This window comes from Phyllopteryx taeniolatus, chromosome 19, assembly GCF_024500385.1.
Source record: "Phyllopteryx taeniolatus isolate TA_2022b chromosome 19, UOR_Ptae_1.2, whole genome shotgun sequence".
In the NCBI taxonomy this organism is placed as follows: domain Eukaryota; kingdom Metazoa; phylum Chordata; class Actinopteri; order Syngnathiformes; family Syngnathidae; genus Phyllopteryx; species Phyllopteryx taeniolatus.
Window position 1 is genome coordinate 9,378,125 of NC_084520.1, and position 9,784 is coordinate 9,387,908.

The following is a 9,784-nucleotide window of genomic DNA, read 5'->3' on the forward strand; positions in this document are numbered from 1 at the left end:
TAGAATGTTCCTAGTATCACAAAATGCCAGGTTAGTCAATGGGCCAATCGCAGGGCCCTTTCAAAAATAAACTGATACAACAAGCATTGACTTTCACATTTTCTCAATTTAGTCTTCAGTGAACCTAGCCATGCATGTTTTTGTAATGTTGGAGGATGCCGGAGTACTTTCAGAATTGTGAGGCAGATGTGCTAACCACGAGCACATCTTGCTTCCTCGTGTGTTTTTAGTTCATTTATTTATTGATTTTACTTTCAATCTTTAACAGTTGCCTTACTTTCATTGGCACCGACATGGTTTTAATCATTTCTACTTTCTGTGATTTATTTTGTGCATTTTATTTTTTTTATGGCTACTGAAATAAATTCAATTATTCATTTTATTTTCAATCTTTAACAGTTGCCTTACTGTCATTGGCACTGACATGGTTTTAATCATTTCTACTTTCTGTGATTTATTTTGTACTTTTTTTTTATGGCTACCGAAATAAATTAAATCCATTATTTAAAATTGTCTTCTAATGCTCATTACTATTAAGCCTTACCTTGCAGCTCATTATTGAGCTACATGAGGATAAATGTAGGGTAATATTATAATACGACCACTGGGTGCTGCTCACAAAATAGATCTTATTGAATTTAATGTAAATGTTTTTCTGATGCATCCATCCATCCATTGTCTACCGCTTATCCGGGTCGGGTCGCGGGGGGCAGTAGCTTCAGCAGGGACGCCCAGACTTCCCTCTCCCCAGCCACTTCATCCAGCTCTTCCGGGAGGATCCCGAGGCGTTCCCAGGCCAGCCGAAGGATGTAGTCTCTCCAGCGTGTCCTGGGTCGTCCCCGGGGTCTCCTCCCGGTGGGACACCAGGGAGGGGTCCGGGAGGCATCCGAATCAGATGCCCCAGCCACCTCATCTGGCTCCTCTCAATGCGGAGGAGCAGCGGCTCTACTCTGAGATCCTCCCGGATGACCGAGCTTCTCACCCTATCTCTAAGGGAGAGCCCGGACACCCTGCGGAGGAAACTCATTTCGGCCGCTTGTATCCGGGATCTTGTTCTTTCGGTCACGACCCACAGCTCATGACCATAGGTGAGGGTAAGAACGATGATCGACCGGTAAATTGAGAGCTTCGCCTTTCGGCTTAGCTCTTTCTTTACCACAACGGACCGATACAAAGTCCGCATCACTGCAGACGCTGCACCGATCCGCCTGTCGATCTCCCGTTCCATTCTTCCCTCACTCGTGAACAAGACCCCAAGATACTTGAACTCCTCCACTTGGGGCAGGATCTCATCCCCGACCTGGAGAGGGCATGCCACCCTTTTCCGACTGAGGACCATGGTCTCAGATTTGGAGGTGCTGATTCTCATCCCAGCCGCTTCACACTCTGCTGCGAACTCCTCCAATGAGAGTTGGAGGTCACGGCTTGATGAAGCCAACAGAACCACATCATCTGCAAAAAGCAGAGATGCAATACTGAGGCCACCAAACCGAACCCCCTCTACGCCTCGGCTGCGCCTAGAAATTCTGTCCATAAAAGTTATGAACAGAATCGGCGACAAAGGGCAGCCTTGGCGGAGTCCAACGCTCACCGGGAACGAGTCCAACTTACTGCCGGATATGCGGACCAAACTCTGACTCCGGTCGTACAGGGACCGAACAGCCCGTATCAGGGGGTTCGGTACCCCATACTCTCAAAGCACTCTCCACAGGACTCCCCTTTCTGATGCAATAAAATAATATTGTTTTAATTTGTTTTATTTTTTTACGATGCAATCCTTTAATTTTATATTGTCCTTTTACATATGTTAATTATTTTTTTTGTTTTATTTTCATTATTTATTAGTATTATATTAATATTAAATATTTATTACATCTTACTTTGTAGATTTTTTTATTCTGTAATTATGTCACGTGAGCAAAGAGAAAGCTCCATGATCTGTCTTGTTGGAGGGCAGATGAATAAATATAAATGGATACTTTTTTTGTAAAAAAAAATATTATCTATGCCAAAAGTAGTCTCGCAACTCTACGCTTTTGGGCAGAAGCCGGAAATACGATCTAACCCCTCTTAACGTCAACTTGTCCTAGCCAATGGAGAGTCACTTTTTAAATGACTGACGTGTTTCACAGCCAATGAGCGTCTGAATTTAAGGGTACCGGCAGTGGTGCGCGTAGAGCTGATTTGCAACCCGCCGAGGCGGCAGCAGAGAAGACGGGAAAATGTCGCTTGCCTCGACGAGGACCGTTCTAGGATCAGTGACTGTTTGAGCGAGAAAGCCGGTGAGTGGAAATACCGTCACTCCTCACCAGTTGCTTCTGGAAGACCGATGTCGCTCGTCTTGTCTAGTTGGCCACGTTCGGAACCACCACACGCTGCTCCGGAGAGTTTTTTTCGGCATCAGCAGTATCAAACAAAACAGCACGGCGGTGGAAGCCATTTTGAAATGTCTCGAAAATAGCAAATCATCAGAAAAAATATTCCAACGTTTTCTGTTATGTTTTTCTATTAAAGATTTAGATTCGAGTGACATCATTCACATTGTAACAAAAGCCAAGGTTGGCGCTTGACAATCCTTCACAACCTATGTACATATATACCTGAAAGAAAATCTGAAATATATTACATTTGGCAGCATAATTATAATGGTTTGACCTAAAATAAAAACAAAACAATGCTATGACCTCATACGTCATCTAATGGACCATTTGCACAGCAACACATTAAGCATTTCCTATGCAAAGGTCATATGGCATATCAGTTTCCGCTGTAAATAGATAGTTTTCCTATGATGTCACACACCGCCATGTTGGAGGTTGATGCATTGTTTTCTTCCGGTGCTTATAGAGTGTTTGAATAGAGAATCCTCACAATCTCAATAGACAACATAGCAGACAAATACTGATCACATGATCGAAAACGCTGTTAAAAGCTACTAGGATGCTGACTGAGAAATAACCTTGGTCATGAACTGTGTGATAACCAGTGGCTATGTAATAGATACAGTATATTCAATAGGGGACAGTCTAAAACACTTAATGTAAAAAAGCTTATTGTGACTTAGTGTCCAAAAACAAAAAAAATGAAACGATAACCCCAATATTACAAAATCTGTGCACGTTGCCAGCGGCACCTTGAGTAATAATATTATTTGTATTCTTTAATCTCACATCAAATATGTGTTTTGTCTTGTAGGAAGCATCTGCTGTTACCCAAAGTGATGATGAGCCTCCTCAAAGTGTAAAAAGTAAGCAAACAACCACAAGCTACTTAGTACATGGTCACCTGATTCAGCGACAAGATGGAGCAGTCTACGAGGGTGGTGGGCCTGGACGCGCAGGGCAACATGCTTTTCACCATGGTGAAGCCGGTCATGGGAATATTTCAGGTGTCCTCAGACCAAACGGTGACCCAGGGGGGGATGGGTCTACAGGGTTTACCTGAAAACGCACTGGTCCTGCCTTCTGCACAAGACCAAGTCTCACTGGAGACCGCTCAGGTTGAGATGCATGCTATCCAGCCTCATCTTCAGCCCCAGATGGAGGTATCTGTCCCAGTCCAGATTGAGGAAGCTATCCAGAGTCAGGGACCACCACAGAACTCCCGCACCACTGCAGAGCTCTCTACACAGATGCCCTTTGCAGAGGTATCATCGCTCCTGGATCCCAACATGAAAGGATCCAAGGCTCGTAAGTGGCCTCTCACGCAGAAGTACGACTTTGGTAACAAAATGAAATAACCCTGTCGTCACTGACTTCCAATTTCAGGGAAACATCTCATCTCCTACGAGGAGATCAAGCGCCGTTTGCAGGCTCCGGAGAAGATGTCCCTGCGCTCGTTGGCTGCCTACACGCGAGTGAGCCGAGGCCCGGCTAGCAAGAAGACACTACTGGAGTCCCTGAGCGTCCTCGGCCTCACACCCGGCACGACTACCTCTGTTTCCTCATCCTTCTCCAAACTCACTGAAGGTGAGGAGAGAATAGCAAAGCGCTGAAGATCTATGTCCTCGATCTCACGCCCAGTATGAGTACCTCTGTTTCCTTGTCCTTTGCTAAATTCACTGAAGGTGAGGCAAGAAAAGCAAAAGTCCCTTGGCAAGAGGGAGATAGTATGGTAGGTAAAGCCTTGGTTGCAAGTTGTTGAGTGATATGGATTAGGGTTGGGTTAGAGTTGGTGTTTTTTTAGGATTGCGGCAAGAAGAAGCTTTTTGAATCCCTGAACCTGCTCGGCTTCATGCCCAGCATGACTACCTCTGGTGAGGACATCCTTCTCCAATCTCATTGAAGGTGGGGAGCGAAGAGCAAAGGGCTCAAGAGTGAAATCGTTTGCTGTAGTCTTGGTTGCAAATTGTTGGATGGTAAGTGGTAGGTATTAGGTTCTTCAGGATTGCAGCAAGAAAACACATCTGGAGTCCCTGGGCGTGACTTGTGAAAAGATTAATTTTACAATGACATAAACTTATGAAAAAGGTCTGTCACTGACATGGAGGATACACGCCTTGTGTATGACCCAGCTGTGTTTCAATGTGCATGTGTTGTCAGGTGACACCAGAGCATTGTGCGACGATATGAAGGACTTCTCGCATGACTACATCGACTATGGCAACATGGCGAAACAGCTTATCCCTGACACAAACACAGTCCAACACTGGTCCAAAATCATTGAGACAAAGTATGTAGATTTTTGCAGACAGGGATATTTTTAAACAGAACAGAAAAGTACGATAGTACAACTCTTTTGTTTCTATGCAGGAATCACCTAGAGGACATGCGGAAATGTTTCAAAAACCCAGCCAACAGCGGCGCCTTCGACAGCGCGACGCACGGCCTCGGTCTGGGAATGCTAGACGTGGCTCTGGACATGATCATCACGGCGATCGAGCAGCAGATTCGCATCCTGTCGGGCGCCGCTGCCGCAGAGCCTCCCGAGTCCGCGGTGCTGACGCGCCGCATCCGCCGGCGACAACGGCGGTGTTACAAGGCGTCCCTTGGCGTCAAGGAGCAAGGGAAGGCCATCTCTAAAGGCAAGGGGCGAAGCAGAGGTGTACCAAAAAAGGTGTACCAGGAAAATACAGCGGAAGTCGAACCCTGCAAGACAGATGATGTTCAGGGCAACATGCTAACTCTGGTGTCTGTGGGATATGAGACTGTTTCCACTGGTCTTAGCGGTTCCAGACCAGCTTGAGATGACACCGTGTTTGGTTTGACCAGATAATACTCAGGAAGGACCAAAAAGATTAAAGACACACGTAACGTTAGTAGCAATGTGCAAATGTCTGTTGATGTAACAGTAGCTTATTTTATGCTGTCCTTTTTTTTTTTTTTTTTTGCAACTTTCGGCTTATCCCATCCTGACACAATCCACACATTTTTTTCATCCGGGGCTTCAGTGCGGCAGTGGCTGGGTATTTGGGCACTGGCAAGGAGTCTAACCTGACCAGTCTGCAACAATGGCAGCAGCAAGTACTAATACACTACCTGTGCACCGTCATGTTTCTATGGTACCAATTCAAAATGGGGTGTTGAAGTCAACTTGCAAATATACCAGGTGATTGAAAAGTAACTCCCTATTTTGAAGTACTGGTAATTTATTTCTGAACTATAATTCTTACAAGAAATGAACAAGAGAAGAAAGTGTATTGCATGGAGTTTTATTTAAAATTCGATATGGGCGCCACCATCAGTCACCAGTTTCTCAAGCGGCCTGGGAACCGCATTAACTGATTTCACAAGGAACTCTTGTGGGATGCAAGACATAACTTCTCGTATTCCCCCTTCAAGTTCTTCCAAAGTCGTTGGTTTGGTAGAATAGCCTTGCTCCTTTAATCATGGAAAATACACAAAACATTTAGAAAAATATTACAACATATGAATAAATTATAAGCATTTTAAAATAGGGAGTTACTTTTCAATCACCCTGTAGTAGTAGTATCAGAACCCAGGACCGAGGCGTCAAGTTTGACACACAAGACTCACTTCTCCAGTTCTGACGTGTTGAAAGCAGTTTTTGCTTTCCGACCAAACGCTGATGTTCCGCCAATTTTACGGAATCTCTGTTTGAAAGGGCCTAATGTCGGGCCTAATGTTTAGTGTATGTGTGACTGGGTGAACATAAGAGCAAAGCACATCTTTAAAATTTAGCAATTTGTATTTATGTTCAAATCCAGGTATTTCTCTCTCTGTATGACACAAGAACCTCAAGAGTTGGTAGCAAATCATAAATATCTACTTTTAATAACTTTCTTGACTTGTTATTTATGTGACACATAAGGAAACCTTTTCTGTGTGCTCGCCTGCCTGCTCTCACGTTGCCTCAAAGGCTCTGAGATGCTTTGGGAGGTTTTAGGCCGGCCGAAATACACGAGGCAGCAGGGTTGCTAATACCTGAATTGTGCACACGCAGATGGCGAAAGAGGAGCTTTGGGGGAGGGGGGGGGGGGGGGGGGGGGGGGAGATTTGCGTTAAAGCCGACAGGACTGAGAGAGCTGTCGGGAGCACCAGACACTTTTCCAGCCTTGTCGAGGGCTGGAAATGTTAAGAAAAAGAAAACGGGGATTGTTGGAATAGCAAAAGAGCAGGATGGGACATTCCACCACGCCGCTCACATTTACGTACAAATGTACCAACAGGGACAAACACAAGACCAGTTTTCTCCAACCCTACTCGCCAAATGGTGAGTGTGGTCAATGCAAAAAAAAAAGGTGCAGGACTAACACCCTTGATGTTGGACGATTCTTAGCAGGTCATCGTTTACCATACAAGTTGGTCCCCTTTATTTAGTGAATTTGCACAAGGTAACTGCTTAGGTGACTGGGGTATTTGTACAGACCATGATTAAGACTTTGTTCTATTTGCTTCCGTCTTCCTTGCTGCTCATGCATTTGATGAGGGTGTCTGTTGTCACACGGTTGCGTCTATGGTCTTCATGCTTTTCTATGTGACCCCCCCACCCCCGCCACAGAGAACCTGAATAACGCATTAGGTGCCATCAGGGTGCTGGGTCTCGAGCGGATTGAAGATGAGCTGAAGCCGCACTTGTGCGCTGTACTGGTGAACATTCAGGAGAGGAGTGAGTCTGAACACACATTTTAATTTATGCGACTCTTAAGGCCTTAGACAGTAGCCGCGCAACCCCTTGCAACAGAAATGGCACGCTTACTTAATTTGTTTTTTTTATTGACCACATCTTTGTTCATGGATCTATGCCAGCATCTTATAGTGACAAGCATAACAATTGAATGATCTTCCACTAGGTGGCAGATGGTACAATTATCCTGTGTAGCCACCTGTTGCCAATCATACAACAGAATAATATCTTCGTGGTCACCTCAACAGGCCCAGATTTCACACTAAGTAAATTGAGATGAGATCATCATTTGTTCTGGTGGTGTTCCAGGAGATTTTTCTCATGTAAAATATGAGCCCTTGGCTCAGTAAAAGTTGGGGAATACTGAAGTAGCGGTTGAACCTGGAAAACAACCAAAGGGACACCGTTGTAATTGTTAGATGACTTAAAAGTAGAGCCATGCTTTGCTAAAAAACAAAACAAAACAAGGAAACGCACTTTTGAGTTTGGGTTTTGGGGTGTTTTCATAGTGATGCCATTGCACAGACGTTATTCCGCATCTGCACAGAAAAAGGCACTGCCGAGCAAGTGGTGATCAGTGGGATCCTTCCGATTCTGGCGCTGTTGCTGAGGAGCAGAGGGCCTCTGGCGCAGCTAACCGCCCAACTAGTGGCCGAACTCGCCAAGGAATGTAAGCGATGACTCACTAGCAATGAGACTAGTTCTGTAAGGCACTAGTATGCGATACCACTTGTTAGTACGGTACCTAAAGGACACCCCAAGCTGTAATCCAAGTCGAGACGCACCCCTCCAAAGCGTACTGCGGCAAACTGAAGTGGACTGAACAGCTTTCATTGATCTCATCCATGTTTTGTTTCCTGTCTGTCAAGCGGTGATCCGGAAAGGTTTCGGAGATGCCGGTCTGGTTACGGCTCTGCTGTCTGTGCTGACCAGTGCAGACCAGGACCTGCTGGGCCATGCAGTCCAGGCCATCGCTCGAGTGTCTTATGACAGCTGTAAGTATCGAAACTAATAGTATAGTTTGATTATGTATCCTGTATTTGTATTATATTGTCTTGTAGATGTATTTGACTGCTTTTTTACATCATGGCCGGGGGACTACAGATGAAAACTAGCCTTCTGGCTAATTCTGGCTTTTTTAACCATCTGTACTTCATGTGTTTTATGAAATTGCCTTGTCCCCTTTCAAAAATAAAGTGATTAACTGATAAACAAAAGGCACCAAATTGGTATAAAACACAGAGAGAGTACAACAGAGTGAACCCCCAATCATGTTCCAGAACCAGCTGTTAGAGAGAAAAATTTGTGATACAGAGAGCCCATATAAAAACATTTTTCATATGGTTTTACCCCTCCCACACTCTTTAAACATGTATACACGTATTTAACAATTTTGGAAACATTCTTGAACACAACAAATTGCAAGCATCAAATGTATAGAAAATACTGAACGGATTGTCGTGCGTCTGTGTTGGATATCTGCCTTTAAGAGGCGGGGCCTGATGGGGTGGCGCTGCGCTTAATGTCAGTGAGCGTGTGAGTGTCTTGATGTGACCTGTGGCTGACAGCAGCTCCTGCGTAAGTGTGCTCATTGTTTGTATGAGTTCTCCTGGCATTCAATAAACAGGTGAAAAGTGCATCGGCAACTGCGGCTGTTGTTTGCCACATGCAAGGGCATGTTTAGTTGGTGTCCCACTCTGTCCCTCAGGTAAGCATCAGCAGCTGTTACTGCGCAGAGGAGTGGTACCTCGTCTGGTCGCTGTCCTTTTGCGATTCCCCGGCAAAGAGGCCTTAGAGGAGGTATGCCTCCGGGCCCTGTGCAACCTCAGCGGCGTGAGTGCGGCGGAGGAGGCCGGCGTGGTGTGGGAAAGGGGCACGCCCACCCAGCCGGGGGAGTGTATCTTTCGTGGCGTGGCACCACGCCAGTGCGGCTTGGTGACCTCGGTGACCGTGGTGCGTGTGTGCCGATGGGCGCCGGCGCAGTACGCCGTCAGCGTGGAGCTCGTGCAGCGTTGCTCCGCCTCTTTCTTAAACTTTCACAGGAGTAAGGGGTCCGCTCGATGTTTCCCCTTCTTCACCTTTGGAAGACGTTCCAAGCTGGCATCCAGGAACAGCCCAAGACGCTCTAGTCTGAAGACGCTGGTCTTCCACACCTTCCTCTGATAGCAACATGCTAGTCGAATTCAGCGCATTTTAATGTTTAGTTATACTTTTTGCTCGTTTGCTAGGTTATTTTTTTTATATAAAGTTGAATTTTACAACAGTTTCATGTCACAAAAGGCAGCTCATGCAACACTAATACCCACATTTTTTTTTCTTAATTGTGAATGCTAAGATGTGTCAAAAACTAACATTCATTGGTGTGTTGAACTAATGATCATTAAAAACAAAAACAAAAAACACGTACGTGTCCTGAAAAATGTGATTTTATTCAGAAAATCTATCCCTGGAAAGAGATCGCAAAATATTGAGGAAATTCAACCCCTTGTACTTCAAGTATGAGTACAAATCTATGATTTACCAGGCCAACGAGATCTTGTCCTCTTATGTTCTGGCTGCTGGCATGTTTTATTTTATTTTATTTTATTTTTTTATTTATCTGTGTTGAGTAGCGGCAGCAACATGAACGACGGGTTAGTACGTCTGCTTTACAGTTCTTAGGATGCGGGTTCAAATCCCGGCCTCGCCTATGTGGAGT

General features: G+C 45.2%; 2 protein-coding genes across 3 annotated transcripts; both read left to right on the forward strand.

The window, feature by feature from the left end:
* Positions 1–2,154: 2,154 nt before the first annotated feature.
* Positions 2,155–6,410, forward strand: si:ch73-127m5.2 (uncharacterized protein LOC561202 homolog). 2 transcript variants are annotated; one of them, XM_061756809.1, is made up of 6 exons: positions 2,155–2,282; positions 3,196–3,247; positions 3,434–3,689; positions 3,768–3,968; positions 4,542–4,671; positions 4,752–6,410. In XM_061756809.1, exons 3-6 carry the CDS (start codon positions 3,506–3,508, stop codon positions 5,182–5,184), a joined length of 948 nt encoding a protein of 315 aa, XP_061612793.1. In that variant the 5' UTR covers positions 2,155–2,282; positions 3,196–3,247; positions 3,434–3,505; the 3' UTR covers positions 5,185–6,410. The 2 variants fall into 2 exon arrangements, with proteins under 2 accessions (XP_061612793.1, XP_061612792.1); XM_061756808.1 differs by having other exon boundaries at positions 3,196–3,689.
* Positions 6,411–6,455: 45 nt separating this feature from the next.
* si:dkey-21e13.3 (uncharacterized protein LOC100150043 homolog) lies at positions 6,456–9,488 on the forward strand. Its single transcript, XM_061756946.1, has 5 exons — positions 6,456–6,672; positions 6,961–7,068; positions 7,634–7,756; positions 7,956–8,081; positions 8,795–9,488. Exons 1-5 carry the CDS (start codon positions 6,579–6,581, stop codon positions 9,247–9,249), a joined length of 906 nt encoding a protein of 301 aa, XP_061612930.1. The 5' UTR covers positions 6,456–6,578; the 3' UTR covers positions 9,250–9,488.
* Positions 9,489–9,784: the final 296 nt, after the last annotated feature.

Excerpts from the sequence above, each read along its gene's own strand:
- si:ch73-127m5.2 (XM_061756808.1), top strand. The coding sequence starts at position 3,302 with ATGGAGCAGTCTACGAGGGTGGTGGGCCTGGACGCGCAGGGCAACATG. Across the intron at positions 3,690-3,767 it reads CATGAAAGGATCCAAGGCTC|GGAAACATCTCATCTCCTAC; the intron begins GTAAGTGGCCTC and ends TTCCAATTTCAG. Across the intron at positions 3,969-4,541 it reads CTTCTCCAAACTCACTGAAG|GTGACACCAGAGCATTGTGC; the intron begins GTGAGGAGAGAA and ends ATGTGTTGTCAG.
- si:dkey-21e13.3 (XM_061756946.1), top strand. The coding sequence starts at position 6,579 with ATGGGACATTCCACCACGCCGCTCACATTTACGTACAAATGTACCAAC. Across the intron at positions 7,069-7,633 it reads GGTGAACATTCAGGAGAGGA|AAAAAGGCACTGCCGAGCAA; the intron begins GTGAGTCTGAAC and ends GCATCTGCACAG. Across the intron at positions 8,082-8,794 it reads TCGAGTGTCTTATGACAGCT|GTAAGCATCAGCAGCTGTTA; the intron begins GTAAGTATCGAA and ends TCTGTCCCTCAG.